At 42.8% G+C, this 27,366-nt stretch overlaps 1 protein-coding gene across 1 annotated transcript in view; it reads right to left on the minus strand.

The window, feature by feature from the left end:
* LOC129332314 (prosaposin-like) overlaps window positions 1–27,366 on the minus strand; it is a 59,611-nt gene that overhangs the window by 16,822 nt on the left and 15,423 nt on the right. The window contains exons 2-6 of the mRNA XM_054983346.1: window positions 15,521–15,651; window positions 8,467–8,541; window positions 7,897–8,022; window positions 3,717–3,899; window positions 1,284–1,427 (exon numbers count right to left, since the gene is read on the minus strand). Coding sequence (XP_054839321.1) covers window positions 1,284–1,427; window positions 3,717–3,899; window positions 7,897–8,022; window positions 8,467–8,541; window positions 15,521–15,651 — 659 coding nt within the window. The remainder of the gene's footprint in view (window positions 1–1,283; window positions 1,428–3,716; window positions 3,900–7,896; window positions 8,023–8,466; window positions 8,542–15,520; window positions 15,652–27,366) is intronic.

The following is a 27,366-nucleotide window of genomic DNA, read 5'->3' on the forward strand; positions in this document are numbered from 1 at the left end:
ATAGAGGGGTGGCAAATTTGCCAGAATTCCTCCTCCAATTGTAGAATCTGCCCACACACACACACACACATTGTATCCAGGCGTTGTAGTGTGGAGTGTGTGGCTAGAATTCCAGGGGCTGCATATGAAGGGTTACAGAGTACTATAGTGAGAGAGGGAGGAGGAAAAGTCCTATTTTTCAAGGTGAACTGCCTTCCATTTGTGGACCACTGGATCCAACTGATTATAATTCAGGCCTACTGCAACTTTTATAGTTGTTCCAGAATTCAACCATATCCCAGCAAGACCTGTCCAGCATTTTCTTGCTGCCAACAAGAAATATAGTCTAGGAGAAAGGCAAATTTGGAAGGCGATTTGGTTAATGTTGAGGGATCCTTGGCAGGGGTTTGCTATTCAACTCCCGTTTAACCAAATCTTCTAATAAATTAAGTTGGATAATGCAAAATATTATCAAGGAATGCAAGTTCACCCTTTAGCACTCTGATCACTAGCAAAGTTACTAAATAATTCCATCAGTGTCTTTTCTCATTGGCCAACAACACTCTAGATCCTGCACTTCATTCTCTTAGAGAATCTGACCGTTCTCCATACTCCTTCAGTTGTTCTAACAACCTTCATTTCTCACACACTTTGCAGCTGTTTCAACTCTTGAAAATGGTATGGGGTGGGGACACAAGCCCTACATCTCCCTCACACTATGGCCCCCCAGCAAGATCAGACCCCGTGCCATTTTCAAAAGTTTTTCCAAAGGCTCTAAAATGACACAGTGTCCTCATGGCAGACTCAAAGATGTGGTATCATGAGTGAAGGGTAGGAACAGATCCCGTTCTAATGCTACTTGAGCTAGGCTTGCCCTTCTATAGGCCTGCTATGCGGTTGCAGATTCCCTCAACAACACAGACTGTGGAAGGCCATTGAACCTCCCAAACTGATACAGCTGTGTAGACAGAGATGGGCCCAACTGTTGCACTGTAATAGTTGCTACCGGCATGTATTAAAAAGGCTGTCAAGGGACAGGGAAACCAGCATATTGTCAAAAGTCAATTAACGCACCACAATTAAAAATAGGAAATATTATGCAAATCCATCTTTTCAGTCCTATTGCTTGAATAAGAAGCTGTATTATGAAGTTATGGCCTCCTTCCTTTCTGGTGCTGACTTGTGAACTCTTCAGACTGGGATATCACCAGTAACTGCCACCAGACACCAACCAGAGTTCTTAGCAAGTTTCTGGTTATGTTGGCCTGTTGAATATTGCTTTATCATTTGAGTGAACCCATTACCTCATCAGCCAAGGCAGACTCCAGACGATCACAATGCTGCTTGGCATAAGCAGCTAAGGACTGAACAAGGAAGGGGCTGCTCTTCATGGCTTCCTTCATATCAGCAACTACCTTTGCACAGTCACTACAGGAATCTTCTCTCTCCTGCCAGAACAAGCACAAGATGAGAAAAAGAAGAGTTCACAAAGCTGCCCAGAAAAGACAGCTGCCAAAGACTTTCTCTTTTAAAAAGAGGAGAAATATCTCTGGAACTGGAACCATTTTAAAAGCAAAGATTTGATGTGAGGAAAATATTGATCTGATAAGTGAGGCAATTGAGTCAGGATGAGACCATTTTGCCCCAATTCTAGCATTCAAAAATTCTGCCTGTGTGCTATTTTCACAGGTGTTCAGTAGACTGGACACAATATGTTCCATTCTCTTCTCATGTCCAGTAAAAATCAAGAAACGGGTGCTCCAATATGTAAGAACAATCCCCACTGATCACCCACCATGGTTAGATTTGGCTGATGTATAAGCAGCTGTTGTTTGGGTCTGGCAATGGCTTATTTGCACAAATGAAGAGTGTGCTTCAAAACTCAGTATAATTATGGAGTCCTGGTGTGTATTTATGCGAGCTTACAGACAAAAGTTCGGCCATGCCAGAAGTAACATGAGAGCTTATGCACAGTCCTTCTGGCATGGAAGGTGCAAGTTCTGCATCAGGATATTTCGTGGCAGGCTAGTAATGTTTAACTAACACAAAATGCAATTGCTGCTCCCTACTGAAAATATAAAGGTCCATTCACACCCAGCACCTGGTGTAGCATAGAGCTAAATTGGATGAAGTGGACAGTTGTGCTGTTTGCTGATGGTGTCTGCGTCCCATTCACATATACAGAGGGGATGGGAACCTAATTTTAGCATCAGTAAGGGGCACATAGGTAAAGGGGGTTCTCCCTCCTCCCCCATCTCCAGCCTTCAGTCCTTTTCTCTCAGACTGCATCTGATACTGGGAGGAAAAAACTTGAATCAATGGACAGAGTCACTAGCCCTGTTCTAGCAAATGCTGGGGGATTGGGGGGGGGGGGAAGTGCCTAGGAAGGGTAAAGCATAAAAGGGATATCACTTCCTCCATGCCACTGTAGGAATTTCTGCAATCTTTATTGTCTTTACCATAAAAATTGGGGAACTTCCTAGAGTGATGTGAAGGAAATGACGTCACTTCTGGATAGAGGGTTGCTGGCTGTGATGTCACTTCTGGGTGAAGTTCTAGGAATGCCAGCAATCTCTATGGTCTTTACCATATAGATTAGGGGAAATTCCTAGAGCATCACCATCAATACCATTCCCCATTCCCACCCCCCATTTTTCCACCTGCCACTAAAATTAGCAAGGGCAGGAGTCTGCCCACTGCCACTGGGCAAATGTCAGTCCTACAAGCCCCCTCCTATCCCTCCTGATGTTAAAATTAGCCTTCCCCTCCCCTTAATATGTGAACAGGGCATACAATGAGGATGGATGCCCTAATCATATCTAGTTTGGCTCTTATATATCACTGGAATGCAGGAGTGCACCTTGGGCTGGTACACACTTTCCTCCTGCACATAGGGGTCTATTATGGACTACACTTTTGAGATGAAACATTTCTGTCAGGAGATGGTTTGCATCTCATGGGGGTAGAAAAAAATGTGTTTGGCAGCAGGCTTCCAAACCCGATAAGAAGGGCCTAAAACTAAAAAGAGCAGTAATGATGTGTGGAGAGGGGCACATATGCAGGGAGCCATTAATTTATAATTAAGGACAAAAATGTAACACTCACAGCACATAAACCATGGATTCCGATACGTCTGCACTAATGTGCGGATGCCACAGAGCATGGGAAACAAACACAAGGAATTTGAACTCTCAATACAGGAAGAAGACTATGACCTAATAGGCATTACTGAAACTTGATAGGATGAGATGCACAATTGGAATATTAGGGCTGAGGGGTACAACTTATTGTGAGGAAATGCATGAATATGATAATGGAGTGCCTAATAAATTTCTGACTTCCCTTGCTGAGAACCTCATCTTCCAGAAAGTGGAGAAGCAAACAGGAGGTTCTGCTGTCTTGGACCTGATTCTCACCTATAGGGAAGAACTGGTTTATGTGAAAATAGTGGGTACTCTGGGTAGTAATACTAATGATCATGTAATTTTGGTATTTAAGATCTTGGGGAAGGGAAAAGCCAAACATAGTCAGACATATATATTAGGTTTCAGAAAAGCTAACCCTAACAAGCTCAAAATTATGCTGAGTAGAATCTCATGGTCAGAAATACTCAAAGAGAAGAGAGTTCAAGATGGGTGGGAGTTTCTTAAAAGCGAGGTGTGGAAGACTCAATCACAAACAATTCCAATGAGAAAGAAAAATGGGAGGAACCTAAAGAAGCCCCCCTGCATCCTGACCTGAGATTCCTCTTGAGGATAAAGGAGAAGAGGCACATTAGCTATGAAAGGAGATATCATTCGGGGGAAGTCCAATTCAGGCTCTTCATTGGGCTGCAGTGGTTTCTGGAACTTCAGAGCTCCTTCCGGGGTTTCTTTCTGAATGCACAACCTGAAAGCGGAGCACACTATTTCAGGCCTGTCCTAGAAAGATAAATAGAGACACAAAGTTTTCCATATTACCAGTATATACAAGTTTATGCCCAATGTTGTCCATTCAAGGCACCATTTTTTCCCCATTGGAAGTTGCTAGAGACAGGCTGTTTCCACGCCCCCCCCCCCGCCCCCCAGAGAATTTTAAGTGTTTGGGCAGAGCGCTCATTTCTCGTGGTGTGTCCTCTCATCTCACTATCATCTTTGGTCAAACGAGTTGTACAGATTCTTGTAGTGCTTCGAAATCTGCAAAACCTGCTTGACCGGACAGAGGCAACAGTGGAAGAAAAGAAATGTTGCCCTTGTGACTTTCAGCCTACTAAAAAGTGGCTCCAGGTGCTCCTAGAGCACCTGGCCACATTCCACCATAAGCACGAGTGAGATTCCCATTGAGCTGCTTCAAAGTTTCAAACTCTTTGTTGGAAGAAAATCTTTACTCTTTAACAAGCCCTACTTTCTATAAAAATCCAGGCTATTCAAAAATTAAAGGAAATTGCAGAGAAATCAGTATGGGTTAGATATATGAACATTTTAAATAATAGAATTTTTAAAAACCAAAATCTTGTCAAGTCAAGTAAATAAAATCAGACAGAAGCTAATAGATTGTTCACTTTGTCGAGGAGAGAGATGTGTGCGTGTGTGTACAAATACACACACTACAGATGAGATTAAATGGAGACATATTGTAGACAAACATACCCCCCAAATATGGTGTCTCTGGTAATATCTACAAAACCGATGTCATTCCCTGTTCCAAGGGAATCCTACGAATTATAGTTTTGTGATGGAGGAAAGTCTATAAAAATTATCAAGTGTAATCTCGTAATCCCCAGAAAGTCTTGGAGGCAGGGAATGGGAAAATGGAAGTTGTCACTGACATCCTAGGGTTTTGCTGATTTCTAAGGTAAAAACCATACAGATCAGCAAAGTTCTAGAATGTAGGTCACATCACTACCAGGCACTAGTTGGAAGTTACATTAATGCATTGCTGAGGTCATTCCCCTGCCAGTGGGGTGCTTTAGTAGGAGTTTGCCTGGTGATGATGGTGTCGATTATGACACTCTAGCAATTTACATCTCTCTACGGTACCATAGAGACTAAGGAAATTCCTAGAGTGTCACCCAGAAGTGACATCACAACCAATGATCCCCCTCACTCATAAGTGATGTCACTTCCAGATGAAAAGTTATGAATTTCCTAGAGAAGCCTGGAGGAAGTGATATAACTCCCCCAAACTTTACCCTCTCCTGGCACTGACCTCAAATCTCCCAGAATTTGCTGGAGTGGGGCTGGCACAAGTTTAACCCTGCATTAGGCTTGCCAGCTGGCATCTTTGCTCCAATGTGAGCAAAAATGAGGAGTGGAGCAATATCACATGACATCACTTCAGCTTGTACTCAGAAGTGATGTCACAACACTTTAGAAATTATCCAACCATAGAGATTCAAATAATACCTAGAGTGTTGTGAAATCGCTTACGGGTATAACTGGAAGTGATGTTACACTGTAATGGAATGTTTTATCCATGTCTCATTAAGGTTTCCAAACTGTCCAGTTTTCAGTTTTATATCTCAGTTCCTAACAGCTCAGAGGACTTTAGATAATGAGGCCTAAAGACAGAGATCTTTCCTTAAAGAACTTTTTGTTTAGTACAAATAATTTGTATGGGTTTTTCTTGTTTTAACCCTTTCCATCGAGGCACACAGAGACTTCTTTTAGAGTTTAATCTTTATTCTTTATTGAAATAAATTCTAATCTTTTAAATTAAGCCAGATACTAAAATATAAAGGATTATTAAAATGAAACCTATAATTAATTAACAATGAAGATTACATCTCTTAACATCTCTCAATTAAAGCTAGTAATGATTTAAAATCAGATCATTCTCAAGCCTACTATGAAATGCATTGGATATTCAATAAACACACAGTCATACATATTTCTCATCTAAATCTTCTTCATAAAATTTCCTTCATCAAAACCCTAATCTCTTATCTGGGTGGCATCTTTTATATTAATTGACATGTGCTATCTATAAAGACGTCTCTAAGATCTTTCACATGTGACACTAATATAAAAATATGATTGGTCTTTAGATTTAGCTGATTCTTCACATTTTCAATCATGTGACATTATACCAAAGCCAAGTGTGATGCTATGGCGGAAGTGCAAGATAAACTTCATAAATCTTTAAAAGTTGGGAAAAGGTTAAGTGAACAGGATATAATTGGTCCATTCTCATCATTAAAGAATCATTTATAGACCACTATCTACTACTTTTAATTGGTTGTCAAAAGATAAAAGGAACATCTGTGTTGTTATACAACCTGCTATCAGACTACATTGAAGTTCATACACGGTTCATTAGAACACACAAGTTTAACTAGAGCATTCTGTGATCTAATCCATATTCCCGCTACTACGCGCTATTGCACTTGCCACTTTTACAGCCGTTGGAGTGAGGAGCAGCGCTATGGGCTGAGAGCCACGGACGGCTGATTACCATGGCATGCCACCTGGTAAATCTATCCTACATGTACGAATAGGTGTGCTGCCCTAATACCATCTTTTTTATTTAGTTCACATATATCTCGCCTTTCTCCCCCAGAGCTTTCGTTGTTCTCCTCTCTGCAGTTTTATCCTCATGACAATTCTGTGAGTTAGGTTAGGCTGAGAATGCATGACGAGCCCAAGATCACCCCATAAGCTTTTATGGCAGACTGGAGATCAAACTACAATCTGCAACTGAACTGTTGTTAAAGGCACCAGAGCAGACCAGGTCTCACAGATCCTAGTCCTATACTCTAACCAATACATCACACCTACTCTCAATCTCTGGATCTTGCCCAGATCCCATGGATCCCAGAGTGACCATAGCCTCTGGAAACTGAGTCTCAAGTCCCTCCTTGTTAGCAACCCTACCTGACAGCAGGGCTCATTTCGAGGGGGAACGCGCAAGAACGCAGTTCTGGCAGTTCCCTGAAGAGGTCATGTCAGATGGCCCTGCCCACCTGACTCTCGGCCATTTTGGGCCCGTTTCATCCTGGATTGGGGCCAAAACGGCCCGGATCAGGCCTCTAATGGGTGGTGGATCACTCTCCTGTTCAGCAGCAGCCCAATCCTGACCATTTTGGGCCCCTTTTTGGCCATTTTCAGCCCCTTTTTGCCATTTTGAGCCCAATTTCGGCCCTGAATGGCCAGGATTGGGTTCAAAACAGCCAGGATAGGTGATGTCAGGGTGGCATATGCAAATCAGTTATGCCAATGACACATTTCCGGTGAAGGCAAGGGATGTGAATATGCTAATGAGTTATGCTAATGAGTTCCTCCAGCTCTTTTTCTATGAAATGACCCCTGCCTGACAGGAATACAAAAAATAAACTTATGGAGTATTGAGGATGGTGAGTGGGTGCTACCACTAGGGTTGCAAGCACTGCCTCAGCAAATGCTGTGAGATTTTGAATGCAGTGCCTGGAGCCCATGCAGTTTGGGAAGGATATGATGTCACTTCCAAGTGAGGCTGTAGGAGCTTCCCTTATTCTCTATGGTAAAAACTATACAGATATGGGAAAATTCCTACAGCGTCACAATGGGAGCCATTTTCTGGCCATTTTTCCTCTCCCACTCCTCAGTTTCTCAAGGGCAGGGAATTAAGGCTGAGAGTGGGAGCGGCAAACCTAGCCACTGCAAAATGTGTGCCACCAAAGGCGATCACAAATTGTTGTGATGGAGTACTGAAGCCAATCACAAAATGCTGGGAGGTTCCTGTGATAGAGACTGATGTTTCTGAATGGCGCTCCCTGCAGACACAATAGTGATGCTTCCAGGGCAATGCTGAAGCACTTTCTACTCCAATGAGGTGAGGAAAAGCCACAACCGGTTGTTGGTTTGGGGGGAGCAATGTTTTCTCGAAGAAGCAAATGGGGACCAAGAAACCCACTGCAATTGCTAAGACACCCACAGGGGGGCACTCTTCTTATCCTTTTACCTGCACTTGTTTTCCAAGTTGAACCAGAATTATAACTCCAGTGTCCACCATCTTCTTGCATTTGACTGCCCAGTCTTGGAAAGGAAGATACTGGCATCCGTGTTCCAAGAACTTAGTGATTCTTGCCTAAGGGGAAAAAAATGTTTAAAGGGGATTATGAGCCATCCTTTTGTTTCATGTTACCAGGACCAGGAAAAGTTACAGGCAATTTGTGAGGGTTTTTTGCCTTTCAATTGCAAATTTAAATGCTCCAGACTTCTGCTCAAGGTCATACGGTCAAGAGTATCCTTGCCAATAATAAATAAATAATCGCATGAAGAAAATATAACATGATAGGATCATATATTCCAACAGGTTGTAACTTGACTAGGATTGCCAGTTTTGGAACAGTCCTTTGCATCTCTTCTCTTTAATAACAGCTTGATTTGGAAACTCACAGTAATCTCGTAGCAAAGTCCTGCAACTGAACTGTTGTTTAAAGGCACCAGAGGGCACCAGACTGTTTTTTTTCCCCTACTCAGCTGGCAACCTTGTGTTCATCAAACGAGAAAAAAACTAAGGCCTACTTACATCTGTGGTATTGTCCTGTATGACTTTTGCCATCATTACTACAACAAGTTTACACAAAGAACATCTGAGGGTTTTCTGAGGAAGAGAAAAGAAGAGAATGACTTGAGGGACTCACACAAAGTTTCATTTATACATCTATTGGCGTTAATACTGTTTAACAGCATTTCACAGCTGACATATCATATTTAATATGGAAGAGGGAGGGGGAACTATGTAAACTGTGCTCGGTAGAAGAACAGGATTAAAATGTAATACATGGTATTTGACAGTTGCTGGATTAAGATATTTCACATTTTGACCTGCCAAAATCAAAACATGCAAATAAAAAATGATGTGAAAATAAAGAATCACAAGACCAAATTTCCAAAGGACTTATGAAATGGAAGTGGAATAAAGAATAAGGAATTCAAAATCATCCGGGAAGGAGCTTGGGGCGAGATATGATATGTACAGCATCATCCTAAAAAGTGTTAGTTCCTTCCATGGGACCGTCTCTCCCATTATATTCCCACCAGGGCCTTGCGCTCTGCAGATAAGCAATTACTGGTGGTCTCCAGCCTGAGGGATGTTTGTCTGTCTTCGATCAGAGCCCTGGTGGAATGTGCTCCCATTGGAGATTCGGACCCTGTGAGATCTGTTGCAGTTCTACAGAGCCTGTAAGACAGTGATGTCCCGCCAGGCATTTGGTAGAGGACCAGCATCAGTCCTCTTTTCCATCTTTGTCCTGACTGCCATGCCCGATTTTCTGTCCCACTCTGGTGCCATGCCACAGCCGACCCTGCAGAATTTGAACTTATGCCTTTTATAGTGGGCCTATGTATTTTAACAACACCTGGAATTGAATTATTGCAATTGGTGTTAACTTTTTATATTTCTATGTGTTTTTAAGACTGTATTTATTGATGTCTTTTGATGTTAGCCACCCGGAAGCCGTACACGGAGAAGGCGGGATATAAATCTAATAAAATAAATAAGTTTATTGAAGTCAATGGATTTACAAGGTGTAATTCTGTTTAAGATGGCACTGTAAGGTGCTGTGGTCATGTGTTTAACATAAGACATAGCTCTGGTTTCTGGCATCAAGGGAAAAAGGTGACACAAAGCTAATTTAGTCAAATATTTGATCTAGGTTGACAGAAATTTTCACTCCAGGTTCAAACATACATTTCATATATACCATTAATTTATCTAATTCTGGACATGGCCTCAGAATTCAAATCAAATAATTCAAATGGGGCCATGTACAGCTGGGGGCTGTTTCGGCAAATGAAGGGGACCTCTAGATTTGCAGGGGGGGAATTAAGAAAATTAATTACTAGGCTTTAGAAGCTCCCAAAACCAGAGAATCAGCATGTGCACAGGTGCACATATTTCTACCTTTAAAAAAATGCCAACTGAGATCTCATGAGATCAGAGTTGGCGGAACTGGACAGTTCAAGGAAACAATCAAAGAGGTAAGGAGCAGCCAAGCACAAGAGGAGGAAATGGCAGAAGGAGAGCTAGGAAGAAGTGCTAGAGTGGGGAGGGGGTGATGATGTTGGTCAAGGCACCACGATGGGAGGAGGGAAGCATGGATGGTAAAGGTGATAATGGGAAGGGACAGCTAACAGCTCTATGCAGCACGTCCCCTATCAGCACTCTTAGCCCCAAAGAGGAGCAGGAGGGAATGAGATTCCCCCTCCTAAATGAGACCTGTCAGATACTTGTTTTGCTCCTGTTGAGGCAGGGAACATATCTCCTGGGTATTCCTAACACACCCTCTGTCAGAACCTCACTAATGGCTGGATGGGGTAGAGTTGGGGGGTCACCAGGTCTTCCCTGGAGACCAGTGGGAGGGGTGGGCCGGTGCCAGCTTTCTCACCTTGTGCACAAACTCCACAACACCTGCCAATGTCTTCTCTTCTGGTGTGGCCTGGAAGTGACAGTGTTGCATCGGAGCGAATTCTAGTGGTGTCACACCAGAATGATGTCATGGCTAGGGATGCGGGCACATTTGTAACTATTTCCTTAGACTCCCGCCTGGCCTCCACTGTTTGCAAGCAATTTTAGCTTGGCCTGCCCTGTGACAGTGATCACCAGTGGCTAGAGGCTACAATCACCAAGAGGTTGCCTGCCATTGGCGGGAACCCAGCAAGAGTAGGTGCAACTGGCTTCCCCATTCCAACCATCATCAAGATGATGAGAGTTCATCTGCTGGAACTGCCCCAGATGGCATGCTGTCAGAGCCCCGAGGATGCCAGAATGGAGATGGGGACTGTCCCATCACTTTCCAGACATCCTTGGGGCTGAGAGAGAGAGAGAGACCTTGGGAATACCCAAGCCGGCATTTGGTCAGAGCCCCAAGAACAGATGGAAAGGGGGGGATGTTTTAATTTGCCTGAGGATGGTTGCAAAGCTTGGATTACCCTCACTTTTCCCAGCCATTATCTTGCAACCGAAAGACAATCTGTGGTCCTCCCTTGTTATATCTAATTCTGAATATATATCAAAAAAATCACACAATGGGGTGAGGGATAAGAGCAGAAAGGGGGGGGGTCCACAAGCCTAGCAAAAGGGCAAGATTGGCAGGAAAAAACCTGAAATCTGAACAGACACATTGGTGGGTTTTAAAACCTCCCAAATAACTTGAGCAACATCTGTAGCTTTAAGCAATGTCAATGTGTCACTGGTGACATGATGACAATGGTGAGTCCTCTCGTGCCTGGTATGTATCCCCTCACCTCACCAGTTTCCGGGGGGACCCAGCCATTCCACTACTGGGGCTGCTGAGGGAGGGGAAAAGAAAATAGTGAGAGAGAGAGCTATGAGAAGGGATGAGATGCTCCTATGGTTGTCAACTCTGAGTTGGAAATCTCCTGGAGATTTGAAGGCAGAGCTTAGGGAGGGCAGAGTTTAGGGAGAGGAGGGGCCTCAGTGGTGTAGAATACCATAGATCCCAACCTCCAAAGCAGTCCTTTTCTCCAGGGGAAATGATCTCTATAGCCTGCAATTTCAGGAGAACTCCAGGCTCCACCTGGATCTTGGCAACTCTAGATGTACGTCATGAGTCCTTATGTGTCCCATGCTTGTTTGTATATGTGTGTAATTATTAGAAAACCCAATTACAGTTGTTTACAACATGTATACAACTATAGAAAAGAGAAAAGTCCAGTAGCACCTAGAAGACTAACAACATTTGTGGAAGGGCACAAGCTTTCATGAGTCACAGCTTACTTCTTCAGATTTGAAGAAGTGAGCTGTGACTCACGAAATCTCATATGCTGCCACAAATGTTGTTCGTCTTATAGGTGCTACTGGAACCTTGCTGTTTTCTACTGCTACAGACAGACTAACATGGCTACCCATCTTGATTTATATACAGGGTTTGCTATATTTCACAATTGTACTGCACAAGCATGGGACACAGCATTCAGTGTGCTGAATATTTCAGCATTCAGTTAAGAATAAAATCAATGTTTCTGGCCCTTAAGGCTGCAAAGATAGACATGATATTGTGCACATACCAAATATGGGTGCCAAGCCCCTGGCTCTTTAGCAACAAGAGAAAAAAAATTAAAAACGGCCGCTGACCCAATGGTGAGATATCATTTCGGGTGCAAACCCAAAAATTATCCATCCTGAGCAAGCATGATATCCAAAAGGGATAAATACTATCGAGCACTGCTTGACTCTTTACCAGCTGGCCCAGCATAGCACTTAGGGCCCCACCAAGGCTATGTTCGTAGCATTTGAGGATCTGACTGCTGCCTTTGACTCATTAAATCAAAACCTACTGTGGGCAAAACTAATAGGCACTAATATCAATAAATGCCTATTGTTTCTGACTCTGAAATTTCATTCCAATATATCTGCTAGAGCACAGCTGCTTTAACAGAGAAGATTCCAATTACTTGGGGGTGGGTGTAAAAATTGGTGTGTTTTGGCCTCTTTGTTCTTCAGTTTCTACTTAACCTAGTTCCAAGCTTGTCAGGCCCTGAGTTCTTTCAACCATCTCTGCGGGGCCAGAAAATATCAATTCTCCTGCATGCAGATGACGTGGTGTAGGTGTCCCTAACTTGTATCGGTTTAAGGAGGATGCTAAACAAACTGGGCAATTTCTGTAAGGACAAGGCCTTAAACATCAACTTTGCCAAGACCAAGCTGTGGTCTCTGGGAAAAGACCTCGACAATTTAAATAGTCAATAGATGGCAATCCTATTGAACAATACAGAACCTTTAAGTATCTTGGGGTGACATTTGGTGAAACCCTCTCATGGAAAGCCCACCAGGACATAACAAAAGCCTCAGTTTTGAAAACCTCTGAGGCCATCTTTAAATTTTGCACATCGAAAGGAGGATTTTTAGTTGAGCCAGCCTTGAAACAGTTCAGTTTAAGGCCACCCCACAGCTTCTGTTTAGTGCAGAGATCTGGGGTTGGAATGAATATCTGATCTTGAACCTGGAACCAATTCAAAACCTCTTTTTAAGGAGGATTGTAGCTTTGCCTTGCAGAACTCCAGCAGCTTTACTGCAGGCTGAACTTGGGCTTCTATCAGAGCCCATTTGCACTTGGCCTTATTTCGATACTGAAGAAAACAAAAGAATCTCTCTGCTAGTCCACTCTTAAGGCAAAGCAATGCACTGCTACATTCAGACCCCATTTGCTCTGCTGGCTTTAACAATATTCTCTGTCGATATTCCCTAGTGGGTGACTTCCTGGGTGTCTCCTTGATCGGTCTCAATATATGAGACTGGATCTTTAAGATGGATGTGGCATTGGACAGAAGTACAACTTCTGTTCCAAATTTTCTCCCTGTTCAGGCTTTTCAAGAAGGACGATGGCAGAGCCTTTTATTTGACCAAAATCCCCTTTTCTAGTCTTTGGCCACATGCAATAAATATTCTAGTTCTATGGTTTTGTCATAGAGTTTACAGAGATTCCTAGGGAGGCATGACAACACTTTTCATTTTCCCAGAAGTGACATCACACTATTACTGATGCTGCCCCCATGTCCCCACTCCGGTGTCCCATTGGTTGCCATACCATACCTGGTAACGCTAGTATCAAGGGAATATGATAAACTATCAACAGTCAAAGAGGGACAAGAAAAAGATTGTTCCTAGGAAGGAATGGAGAAGGAGGTGGTGGCTGTATACTTCCTTGCCCCTCACCAGGAACATAATAATAAAAAAGCATTTCAATTATATAGTTTGTACTGATTTTCTTGGGGCAGAATTTTGATTTATTTTATTAGATTAAACATAGTCCAGGATGTATTTGTACAGATACATGTATGGAAATATATGTGTCACTCATTACTTTATGTGGGAGCTGGGAAATGAGAGTTGCTTTATGTTCTTCAGTATGGCAGGTTCTCCACCCTGTAACTAACGTAGGTGTCTAGATTCATGGCAAGATAGTTGTATGTAGTAATTGCTCCCCATTTTTTCCCCTTACGATTACATTCCTCAAGCTGGGAATTGCTTTTTTCCTAATTTTTGGCAAGATATATGGAAGAAAGATGCCATGTGATTATGCCAGCTATGTTGACTGCCACCTTTTTTTCCTGACAGGGCACCTGTGTCTGTGACAGCTACATAAGAGGCAGAAATTCAGCTTGTGAATTTTTTTTGTATCACTTTATCTCCATGTTGGGATAAGATCCACCTTTGAACATATGGCCAAAGGCACGCAGGCCCTGTCAGAAAGGCGCACTCTAACAACCAGGGTTCCCCGCCCCCTGGGCTCATTTCAAGGGGGCACGCACAGGAATGCAGTTCCGGTAGTTCTCCAAAGAGGTCACATGTCAGGTGGCCCTGCCCACCTGATTTTTGGCCATTTTGGGCCCATTTTGGCCTGGATTGGGCCCAAAATGGCCAGGATTGGGCCTAAAACAGGCAGGATTGGTCCCAAAATGGCCAGGATTGGGCCTCTGACAGGTGGTGGATCACTCTCCTGCTCAACAGCAGCCCAGTTCTGACCATTTTGGGCCCCTTTTCAGCCATTTTCAGCCCCTTTTGCCATTTTGGGCCCAATTTTGGCCCTGAATGGCCAGGATTGGGTCCAGAACAGCCAGGATAGGTGAAGTCAGGGGGTGTGGTATATGCAAATCAGTTATGCTAATGACACACTTCTGGCGATGCCAAGGGGCGTGGCATATGCTAATGAGTTGTGCTAATGAGTTCCTGCAGCTTTTTTTCTACGAAATGACCCCTGCCCCCCCTCCCCTCTCCAGGAACGCAGGCGTAATTACTTTTCCAGAAACATCCCAACGTTTCCTTTAATGACTGTTCTGGGAGCCACACCTCTTTGCCTTGGGAGTTCTCTCAAATCCTAGATACGTGGGGGAAGGTTGTGGTTAAGGCTTTAAACTCTGGAAAAGAAAACAATAAATTCTGGAACCTGAATAGGCCCAGGAGCGAACTTCAGAAATTTTAATGGGGCCAGAAATGAGTCCATTGCTTTGAGTAGGTCTAAGAGAGGAACTTGGGGTGCATCTGTGAATCAGCATCCAATAGCCTGAGCATCTTCAAGCACAACCCAGCAAGCCATGCCATGACCAACAGAACTCCCCAAATTCTCATAAGCAGAATCTGTCAAGAGTTTGGGGAGCCCTACTGGGCACTTGTGACTTGCTACATTGTGTTTACGATGCCTGGAGAACACAGAGGGAAGGAGTATTGGCATCTAAAGGTGGAGGCATCTGCAGAGGCAGGGTTGCTAACAACCTGGAGGAAAAATGTCTCTTTAATAGAGGCTTAATGGGATGTTATTTACCAGGGGAGGTATCTACCACCCTGCCTTAAAAAGCTTCAACTGGCCATCACCACACATTAAGCCTTGATTAAAGGGTCAGGGCAACTTGATTAAAGGGTCAGGGCATATCTTACTGTTACACGCATTTACTCTTTTCCTCCCAAGTATTGTTGTTGTTGGCAGCCCTAGGCAGAGGCAGTGAGAGGCAGCAGGGGGGACAGGTGGAAGCCACAGGCTGGAGCCTCCAGAGCCACCTCTTGTGAAACAGCCACTGCGTATGGAGACGGTTGGCAAGGCATCCCTGAAGAGTATACTCACCACCGGGGGTTGGAGCATCATCCGTTGACAGTGATCCAAGGCCCCACATTTCAGTGCTGTTGGGAAATCCTGACACCATGTTTCTGGACCTTCTGCACACTCTTTCTCCCAAGACAGAGGACTTGCGGTAACTGCCAACAAATTGGAAAAATTAGACTTCAGCTGCACAGAGGAAAGGTATTTTAGGTCCATAGTGAAGGAGACAGGGCGACCGTTGCTTCCCATCATACAGTCCTTTTCTTATTAAGGTGATGGGCACAGCATTAGATTTAGAACAGAAGGGCCTGGGCACAAAAGCCAGCACGAGCCGAGACTCAGGAACTGCTGCTGCAACAAGTGCCTCCACCTAAGTGGCCCCATGGGAATGATAGTGACTCGCCATATAGTGTCATACGTGGACAAACATAATAAAGGTTGGAAAACACAGAAGTCGCATATAATGTTGCCAGCTCTGGGTTGGGGAAGTCCTGGAGATTTGGGAATGGAGCCCTGGACATGGTTTGGGGAGGGATCCCATAGAGTCCACCCTGCAAAGCGGCTATTTTCTCCAAGGGAACTGATCTCTGTAGTCTGGAAGTGACTTATAATTCCTGGAGATCGCCAGGAGATCTCCTGGAGATTGGCAACCCAACGTTAAGTACACATAGACAGTTTTAAAACTTCCACATTGTTTGCAATAATGTCTTCTTCAGATAAAAGGCAGACTAAAATGTAAACAAGCCAGATAAGATTTTTTTTTCAAAGTAGCCTGCCTGTGAATTATAAAATACAGAAGTTGTTAGCTTGCATAAGATCATCTTCCTATACCATATAAAGGTGCATGAAGGTGCGGGGAAGGGCACATGAAAAAGAGCCTAAAGCCCTGTTTGGTTACCTCAAGAGGCCATGCGCATCAACAGTCCCTTTTGTCTAGGGACTGGTTTTATTTTTCTGATATGTCAGTGGTAAATGCCAAAACACACGTTAAGAAATACCTAGGTTCAGCACGTGTTCTCTTACCTCAAGGTTTGCCGGGATCTGTAGGAGTCCTGGAAGCTTAAAGATCTGTAGGGGTCCTGGAAGCTTAAAGTCCTGGAAGCTTCAAGGATCTGTAAGCGTCCTGGAAGCTTAAAGGCGTCCTGGAAGCTTAAAGCTTAAAATACAGGCGCCTGTATTTCCCTTTCCCTTTTTGCTGCTCTGTAAATGCTAAACTTTAAGCTTCCAGGACGCCTACAGATCCCAGCAAACCTTGAGGTAAGAGAACACGTGCTGAACCTAAGTTTTTCTTAACGTGTGTTTTGGCTCTCAGTGTTGGCTTCTTTGTTTAAACATGATGTGAATGTGAACTGCTGTGTTTGTGTGTGCGTGTGTGTCTAAACTGCTGTCAAGTCACAGCCAATTTATGACAACCCCTCATGGAATTTTCAAGGTAAGTTACTAACAGAGGTGGTTTGCCATTGCCAGCCACTGCATAGAGACCCTGGCCTTCCTTGGTGTTCTCACATCCAATTATTTATTTTTATTTATTTATTTCATTTATAGTCCACCTTTCTCACTGAGACTCAAGGCAGATTACATAGTGTGAGATCAGTACAATCAGTAGCAAGGACAAGGGTAGGCATTTCCATACAGTATCAAGGACATTTCCATAAAACAATGTCATAGGGTAGATGAATACAAGTTTACAGAGACGTAGCATTAGCAAGGGTTGAAGGATTGCTGAAACAGAACATAATCCATTCTAGGATTGACATTAGACAACAGGAAGCACAGGCAGTATATACAAGTACATATTCAAAGCAACAGATAATACGTAAAGCAACATAATGGTGGAGCCGATAGTTCCCAACTCATTGGTGAAACATCCGAGACCCCCTCCCTACAATACTACCCTCCTATTAGCAAAACATCCAAGACCCCTTCCCTACAATACCTCCCTCCTATCTGAGTAAAAAAGCCTTTTTGAATAATTCAGTTTTGCATTGTTTGCGGAAAGCCAGGAGCATGGGAGCTCTCCTGACCTCCTCAGGCAGGCTTTTCCATAGGGTAGGGGCCACCACAGAGAAGGCCCATGTACGGGCTGCAGTTGATTTTGCCCATGTGCAGGCTGGCACCTGCAAGAGACCCTGTTCGAATGAGCGAAGCTGCCATGGAGGGATATAGAGAGGGACTTAACCAGGCTGACCCTGTTTAGCTTTTGAAATCTGATGAGACCAGGCTAGCCTGGACCATCCAGGTGTGAACCTCTGGTGGATATGTCCATGAATACTAAGTGATGTGTATGTGCACATGTGCACACGTGCATGTGCACGCACGCACACACACAGAGGCATGGTCTCTAAGGGCATGTAATGTAGCCACATTACTGTAGCCAAGCATGTAAGGAACTGGTCAATGTCTATATGGGAGAAAGAACACCTTGGAAGTTAAGGGTTTTTTGGAACTGTAACAGTTATGTTCCCCCCCCAACATATCTTTAAGTAAAAGAGAAAAAACCCACCATCTAGGGGTTTAAATCAATGGAGAACAGATTACTGAAGAATACAGCACACCGCAGGGAAAGCAGACCCTTCCACAATGGGCAATAACAGTAAGGTTTGGTCCTAGCCACAACCCTTGGTACAAATATGGTAGAGTTACTAGCATGCCTTTATTTTCATTGGCGAACAGTTGGACAGGTGTGTAAACCAGGGAACGATAGAAAGAGTGAAGGCATCCAGCCAAGAAGTCTGCAGGAGCTTAAATACGAAAAAAGACAGGTATTGTGGGCTACAGGGCCATCCAGAGTATGTATAAGGGGGCCGGGACAGGTTGTGGGGGTAGGGGCTTGCTGCTATCCCTTACAAGGAGGACCCATGTGTGTGTGCATAAAGCTGAGAGTCTGTATGCAAGAAAACTTGAAACCAAAGACCAAGAATTCTGGTGAGCAATCTGGCAGGACTGGGGCAGGGGTCAATGGCCTAGAAGCTGAGGTGGAGCGGGGCTTGCTTTGCAGAGACCTGAGGCCAATTATCCCACTTTCTCTTCTCTGGGCTGCCGTGAGCATGACTAGGGTAGCAACTACTTTAAATAGGACCAGCTTTTGTGGCTGCTAGACTGGTTGGATATCCTCCTGGGGCTAATACTTTATGTTGTTCATTTGACTGCCGCTTCCTTTTATCTGGTTGAATTGTTTTTTATTGATTAGTTGGTGGGGTTGAGTAATGGACCCACCAATAAAAAAAATTTAAAAAAGAGAGAGAGAGAGTAATGGAGAGACTTGCTTAGGGTTTTTTTTGGTTGTTTTACTGTTCTGAGGACTGGAAAAAAATATTGAAGATGACCTTTCTTTCTGTCAACTTATGATAGATTTTGTTTATTAAATTGCACATTCTTCCATGCTTCCTACAGTATTCCTGAAAAGTTTCGGCTGTCATAGGACTTTCATAGGCTATTGTTTTCTTTAACCGTATTTGATATTGTCTTACTTTATTTTTAAATAACTCTTCTTTGGGCCTCAGAAATATGATACATAAATATTTAAAGTAAATATATGAATCGTATTTCAAAAAAGCAACTAGGTTTGCTAATATAAAAACGTAGTTTAAATTGATCACTGAATAGTTAAAACATAGCTGATTATCATCTTCACACATTACAGAATGCGTAGATTGTGTCGGGGGGGGGGGGAGCCACTGTGTTCCCTGAGTTCCAAGTGGTTTTTCCCAAATCTCACTTCCCAGGACAGTTTCAAGGTGGGCAAATGGCACAGGTGGAAGGGGTGAAGCCCTTCTTTGCCTGTGCTATTATTCTGATGCAAACTGAGGGGTCTGGGGCCCCCAGACTCAACCTGTGCACCTCATAACATGTGACTCAGAAAAACTCTTTAATCACTAAACACCCTTTAACTTACATGATATAGTTCAATTTGCAAAATAAGTACAATCTGTATAACTTATTCGTTAGATACCTTTGGAATTTTGGGGGCCTCAAATGTACAGCCCTAATTTGGACATCTGCCATTACGGTAACTAGTTGACCAGACAAAATGTAACCTTGCTTGCTCCAGTGCCTTTAACTGCCATTCGATCTGCAAAAATCCACAGCGGAAGCATTTTGCAGCATTTTCCTACTAATGTCTGCAGATGAAGCTGCTATTACAGTTGGTGAAACAGAGAAAGTAAAAACTTGACAACTGTATTGTTAAAGCTCTTTTAATTAAGGAATAATTTAATATGCAACCGTACACTATGGAAATCACACAGTCAACAGAAGGAAAGATGGAGATTCATATACTTGGAAATTAATGTATCCAAATCTCAATAGTGTTAAATATGGCCAACTCGTATGGCAATTTCAAGGCACTCGCACCTGCCTTCCATGGCTGCAGCATCATTATAAATAGATACTTCTAGCTTGACCCTACCCCTGGTTACTTTGATGTAAGTTTGTTGTTTTCAATGGCATTTACTTTTAAATAGGTATATTCAGCACTGCACCTTTTTTCAAGGTGGGAAGATAGGTATTTATCGCTGTCTAATGCCTATCTCAAAGTAAAGTTAAAGGCACAGCATCAAGAAAACAAAGGCAACCTGACTCATGCTCCACATTTGCTGACAGTAACGTAATCCTTACATTTCCCCCTTTGATTAGTGTTGCTCTTTTGTATGGGATAGGGCTCTGAGAGCCAAGCTACAAGTGACGCCTGACACAGGTCGGACACTTGTCAGCTTCCCTCAAGTTTTGATGGGAAATGTAGGCATCCTGGTCTTGCAGCTGTAATGGAGAGCCAAGCTGTAAAACCAGGACGCCTACATTTCCCATCAAAACTTGAGGTAAGCTGACAAGTGTCCAACCTGTGTAAGGCGTCACTTGTAGCTTGGCTCTGAGACTTCTTCCGGGCACGGAGGAGCAGTGAGGAGGAAAGCAGGAGGAAAGCCCTTCTGGCTGAAGTTCTCTCTGCCTAATAGCATCTTCTCTGCCCAGCTGCCACAAGGTGCTCATAGATCCCACCCAACGCTGCAGGGTTTTTTTTTTAAACCAGCCCCTGCTTTTGTGCCTTTACTGGCAATTTAAACTGTAGCAGTCAGATCCTTCCACTTATCAATCACCATAAGATAAAAAGCTTCATTTGCCCATTTTGTAGCTCACGGTTGGGTTAAAGACACAAAACAGGATAGACATATGCTTAGATATATACGTTGGCAGACCTAGTTTGGCACCTTTAATTTAAGGAAGCCCAGTTCCAGAAATTAATCTACACCTTCTCAACTAGACATAATTCATTTCAGGATAACTCAGTAAGGCAATTGCACATCATCTGTAAACACGATGCAACCATCCGGGGATTAAACTCTTATTTCAAAAACCGCAAAATTCTTTAGTGTGATTTAAAACAGTGAGATTTTGTGCTAATTAATGTTTTTCAACTAACACTTCTGTTTATCCCTCTTTCTCTTTGCACTGAACATGCCTTTGTAAATCCAGCTGGCTCAGGAAAACCTTTGCTTTGATTCCTTAGGCTTATTTCCCTTGGTCTTGTAATTAAAGCTGAAACACTCAGCACAAATTGATGTTGGGCAGGAATAGCAGTCTGTTAGTAATTAGCTTCGTTATGTTGCTTCTCATAATTATTATGAACATCCTAATTTCCTGAACAGAAATATGCTGAATACCTTTTAGATGTGGCCAGCTTTTTAAGATACTCTGCCCACTGATTTCTGCACATGAAGCAACTGAAGAAATCATTGAATTAGACTGTCTGTCTGAACTAGACTAAAACTGCAGTTCACTCCCTAGGGTACAGCTACCATCCAATAACTTCACACGTCACCAATCCACCTCCCTCCTCCCCTTCTTGCTTTATAGGTCTGTATTTTATCCTCAGAAATAAATATTCAAAGCCCTCATATTAACCAGCAGAAACAAAACATCATGGCCAAACATAATATGCGCACTGATTTCTGCAGAAGAAGCAATTGATGAAAGATTTTTTTCTTCCTGGTCAGCTGTCAACCCTATCTAGATGTCACTTCAGGATTCCACCGTTCATAGAAAATTGGTCCATTGATGCTTCACCCACATGACAATTAGCATATGTAATTGTCATTTAATGCATGAGACTTTCCTTTGTTAAGAGCTATGTATGCAGGTTAGAGCAGCAAATGAGTGGCACTCATGAGGGCAGAAAGGTGGGGTATCAATTTTGTAAATAAAATAAACAAATAATGAATTAGTTTCCTTGTGGAGGTGGTAGATAGATGCAGAGGAGTTAGCCATGTTAGTCTGTAGTAGCAAAATCAAAAAAGAGTTCAGTAGCACCTTTAAAACTAACCAACTTTATTGTAGCATAAGCTTTCGAGAATCACAGTTCTCTCCGTAAGATGCATGGAGGGTAAGAAGAAACTGGTCAGATATATAGGTGGAGAGGGGAGGGAGGAGTAGCTGCAAACAGTAGCTTCTGATATGGAGATCCGTTTGCTTCTGTTAAGGAAGTCAGTTACTTCTGATAATGAGATAACCATTCATAGTCTCTATTCAATCCCAGCCTGAGTCAAATTTACATATGAATTCCAATTTAGCAGCTTCCCGTTGGATTTTGCTTTTGAAAGGTTTCTGTTGAACTACAGTGACCTTTAAGTCCTTGATGGAATGTCCTGGTAGATTGAAGTGTTCTCCCACTGGTTTCTAGATGTTGCCATTTTTAATGTCAGATTTGTGTCCATTTATTCTTTTGCGCAGAGGTTGGCTGGTTTGTCCAATGTACAGAGCAGATGGACATTGTTGGCACATGAGGGCATATATCAGATTGGAGGATGAGCAGCTGTAAGAGCCAGAGACAGTGTAGTTGATGCCATTGGGTCCTGTAATTGTATTTCCTGGGTAGATATAGGGGCAGAGCTGGCATCTGGGTCTGTGGCAGGGCCTGGTACCTGTGCTGGTGACTCTGCTAGCCGATTCATGATTGTAAGTGAGAAGTCGTTTCAGGTTGGGGGCTGTCTGTAGGCAAATCACTGTACTGTGCTCAGGCAGTTAACCAGAAGCATCATACTAGTGTCATATATTTATGTTATACAGCTACACCAGCCCAGCTATGCTAGGGCAAAACTGGGCAAAGATGAGATGTGAGTCCTCTTCAGACATTGGATTTCGGCACACTACCCACAATCCTCTCAATAGTTACAGGCGCCATTTCGTGTGGATCCTGTCCCCAGAAACTCCATGCCTTAAGACGGCACATTCCCAGATAATTCAAGAGAATTATTTGCATTACTGACTTAGTTATAGCCCTATATTTTAGATTAATAATTATCTTAAATCATAATTTTGTGTGAGATCAGCATACTATTTGCTATGGGGAACCTGATTCTATAGTACTAAGTCTGAACAACCAACGTATATGCATCATCCTACACAGTTTTGAAATATTTACTTTTATGTGGTATGTAAACTATGTGGGAAAGCTATAGGGTTGCGAGCTCCAAGTTGGGACATTCCTGGAGATCTGGGCGGTAAAACTTGGAAAAAGCAGGATTTGGGGAGGGAAAGGACCTCGGCATGACATCATTCCATAGAGTCCACCCCCTCCCCCAAGGCAGCCATTTTCTCCAGGTGAACTGATCTCTGTGGTTTGGAGATCAGTTGTAATTCCAGAAGATCTCCAGCCACTACCTGGAGGCTGGCAACCCTAAAAAGCTAGAATGCTAGAACTGTGGCTCAGAACCATTGAGCTCAAGGGGCCAGGATTAGACCAGGCCTCACACAGGCCCTTTACGAGCACCATCCTCACTCGATTCCTGATCGTTCAGGGAGTGCTGCTGTCATTTTCAAGGGGATTTCCTTAGTCATAAGGAGTATAGACTTTGCTAGAGTCTCAGGAAACCAAATTCTTCAGTTTAATTCCTTATTATATTGTGTATGTGTATAAAAACAAAACCTAGTCCTGAGCTGTATAGAAAACTAGAATGTGAAATTTCATGAGTTAGGTGCTTATGAGCTGGCAATGCTGCTGAGTCCTTGCAAACTTTAATTATCTAAAATAGTCTGAAGATCTAGATAACCTTGGAGGAGCAATTAAACATAGATACAAACTGCCCTGAGGAGTTCCCATTTAGTGAAAACCTAACCAGGAATCACTGCCAGCTGTTCCCCCCGCTCCCCATCTTAAAAATACTGAACAGTCAGCTTCCCATATAGGCAAGTGGGATTACTATATTTATTTAAAGACCTGTGGAGAATGGTTGGTGAGGCAGCATGTCTCATTCGCATAACTTCAGGGGAGGAAAAACACTGGAAAGATTTTGTTTCCAATCTGAGCTGTATTTTCATATTTTATACTATTAAGGTACGTTCACACTTTTGTCACTTGGTGCCTGAAACACTATGGTGATTGACTTGCTTGTATCAGCCTTTTCCAGCAAATCAATAACATTTATTTATATCGTACTTTCAGATCAAATCCTACAGACAGAACCTCTAGACCAGCAAGATTTGAGTCCAGTAGCAAAGACCAACTGGATTTCTAGGGTACCTAGCTGGTATTTAAGGTGCTACTGGATTTTAATCTTGGGCTTCTACTAAAGACCAACATGGCTACTCACCTGAAACTAAATTCTATATGACTTCATCATCATGAGGAGTTAGCCGTGTTAGTCTGTAGTTGCAAGATAGTAAAGTGTCCAGTTATACCTTTTAAGACTAACCAACTTTATTGAGGCATAAGCTTTCGAGAACCACAGCTCTCTTCGTCAGATGAAGCTTATGCCTCAATAAAGTTGGTTAGTCTTAAAGGTGCTACTGAACTTTTTACTATTTTTTAATCATCACGGAAGATGGTTTTTCCCAGTGTTTCTCTGAGAGTTGTAGCTACACCGTATCTTTCAGCCAGTTTGAAATTATTTGACCATCATGGCTTCCCCTCTGCTACCATAGGAATTGTATTTTTGTGCAAGGTGGCTTAATAGACCCCCCAACCCTTTCAACACAACTACAGTTCCCTGATTCACTTTATTGGGAAATGTAAGAAACTAGATTAAAACTATTTTAAACCTGTGATACATGTGGAAAGTGACCAACTCATACTGACATGAAATTCATTCTGAGAATGATACAGGGTAAAAACAAATGTGACTGTTGGAGCTTCTGCTGTTTAACATTCTGCAGTTTGCTGGAAGTGTCTCACGCATTCATACATATGTTGTGGATTATAATCAGGGTTGCCAACCTCCAGGTGGTGGCTGGAGAACTCCTAGAATTACAACTGATCTCCAAAACATAGAGATTAGTTCCCCTAAAGAAAATGGCTGCTTTGTAGGGTGGGCTCTGTGGCATTATACCCAGCTGAGTTCCCTTCCCTCCTCAAACCAGGCTCCACCCCCAAATCTCCAGGAATTTCCCTACCTGGAGCTGGCAACCTTAATTATAATAGGGACAAACCACAAGTTACATTTATCATATGAAACCAATGGAGACTTGTAGCAGAACACCAGCTGCAGGATCACCCCGGCAATGCTCATAATGCCCCTGGAGCCATTTCAGGTGAGGAAAATGGCATGGGGGGAGGCAAGAGGCCCTCCTGCCCCAATAGTGCATCCCAGCCAGAATCAGGCCCCTATGACACTTCTAAATTAAGTTGCTACATAAAAAATGTTTGAGACTGAGTATTATGGAAAGACACACTAGTATATGGCATAGTATGTGTAGGGTTGTACCCAAAAAAGTGTCCAAAAAAGCTGAATCATGTGTTCTGTATAAATGACAACCAAACCTCACTTTCTGACCTCTGGAAATGTTGCTGGGATTCCTTAAGCTCTAGATATCTAACTAGGCCTTGCCCGTCCCCTTTAATACCTTCTTTTGCAATCATCAGGACTAGCAAGCTGCCTTTATAATTTAACAACCTTTATAAATCACGTACCTATGAATGACATTCAACCACCACCCTCTGACCTCTGAATATCCAGCTGAGGCCTTCTTTGGCTCTAGAGATCTAAATGGGTATTGCTGACGTCCTGAAAAGCCTACTCTTACAAGCATGAGAACTACGTAAGGCTAGCTGTTCAATTTTGATTCTTTTAGACAGTTAATGCAACCGGCATAATCTAATGTACATCTTCAGGTTATGGTTCCTTGTGATCCTGACCTACAATTTTTAAAAGTTTATATGATTGGAATATATTATCCGCCATTAAGAGTCTCTATTTGACCACCATTTTTAGTTAGGTTCCATTGATAGTCTAATCTTACTGATTTGTGTTTTGGGAAACAGTGCCTGGTAATACATTCCCTTCCCAGAGCATTCAAGGCCTGTGAAGTAGCATTCTGGTTCAGTACAGGCATGCACTTAAGAAGCCCTGAGCATCTAGTTAGCTCTCCTATATCAAACCCTTTACCTCCTGGCTAGAAGTACACCACACCACAGATAACATCTTAGGTTCATTTCTGTGTATCGTACACAAATAATACAATTATGGAGTCTCTGCTTCCATTTTAAGCCTTTATTATTACAAAACCATTATTCAATATTCTTGATATCAATCAACATAAAACCATACCATCCATTCTAACTACTTAGACCATTAAAGGAGAGCAATTACATGAGTCCAAAAAAGTATTTTACTGAAAAATACAAAGGTCACAGGCTAGAAGCCTCTTTTACGAAGGAGCTCTCTATCAGTTTAGCTTATCATATTCAGGGCTTTTCTTCAGCAGGAACGCGGTGGAACAGAGTTCCGGAACTTCTTGAAAATGGTCACATGGCTGGTGGCCCCGCCCCCAGATCTCCAGACAGAGGGGAGTTGAGATTGCCCTCCGCACCACTGGAGCGGCACAGAGGGAAATCTAAACTCCCCTCTGTCTGGAGATCAGGGGACGGGGCCACCAGCCATGTGACCATTTTCTCCAAGGGCAACCCACTGAGTTCCACCACCTCTTTTCCCAGAAAAAAAGCCCTGATCATATTTATAGGGATTCAGAACCTTCTCTCAACAATAGCTGTTGCAAAGACTCAAATTCTTGGCTAAGTTGTCTTATGACTTAATACAACAAACAAGATTATCCATCTTTGAAACATTTTCTTGAAACATGTAACAATAGTTACTTCATTCTTGCTACTTTTTGTGTTAACAAAGTCTATGTAGAATTAGCTATTACAAGTTTCTCTTACATCTTAGTATCTTTTGATCAGCCTCTATGAAGTTAAACATTCCTGCCACTCTCAGATACTCCTTGCACCTGGGCCTTGTATATATTAATATGTATATAATGTATCTTTTGTATATATTGATATGAGTTAGATGGCTCTTCTAATCTACACATGGCAATACAACTGTGTAACTCTTGTTTTATGCCTCTCTCCAAGATTGTTAGATTCTAGGCCTCTAGAGACTCCCTTTGTTGCCTGTCTAGTTATGGGGCCAGGCTAGTCCCGTTTCTGTGGGCAGAGGTGTTTTGAACAACTTTCTTGGTCATATCCAGCAACTGTTCCCCTATAGTTCTAGCTATATCCATGACATAGGCTCTGACTCATAGCAGCTTCTGCCATAACAAATGCCCTCATCTTTAAGGTGCCGCAAACTTATTCATTTTTGTTTGGGCTGCAGCAGCATTTCTGTCTGGAATCTGTGGTGATCATATCTTTTTTCCCTGCATACCTTTTACAAATATGTCTTAATTATCAGCAACAAGCTTTCCCCTCCTGTGCTCTTTCCTAAACCCTATTTTTGCCTTTTGATAAACTTCCGGATGAAAGACATTTTTGATTTTATCAGCAGCTCAAGAACTCAGCTACTAATGAATCAGTATGTGGGAAGGGTTTTTATGGGTCATCAGAGGATACAATGGGACATGGGAGATGTGATTTTGATCTCCCTATAGGTGTAGCATCAATA

This window comes from Eublepharis macularius, chromosome 6, assembly GCF_028583425.1.
Source record: "Eublepharis macularius isolate TG4126 chromosome 6, MPM_Emac_v1.0, whole genome shotgun sequence".
Classification (NCBI taxonomy): Eukaryota; Metazoa; Chordata; class Lepidosauria; order Squamata; family Eublepharidae; genus Eublepharis; species Eublepharis macularius.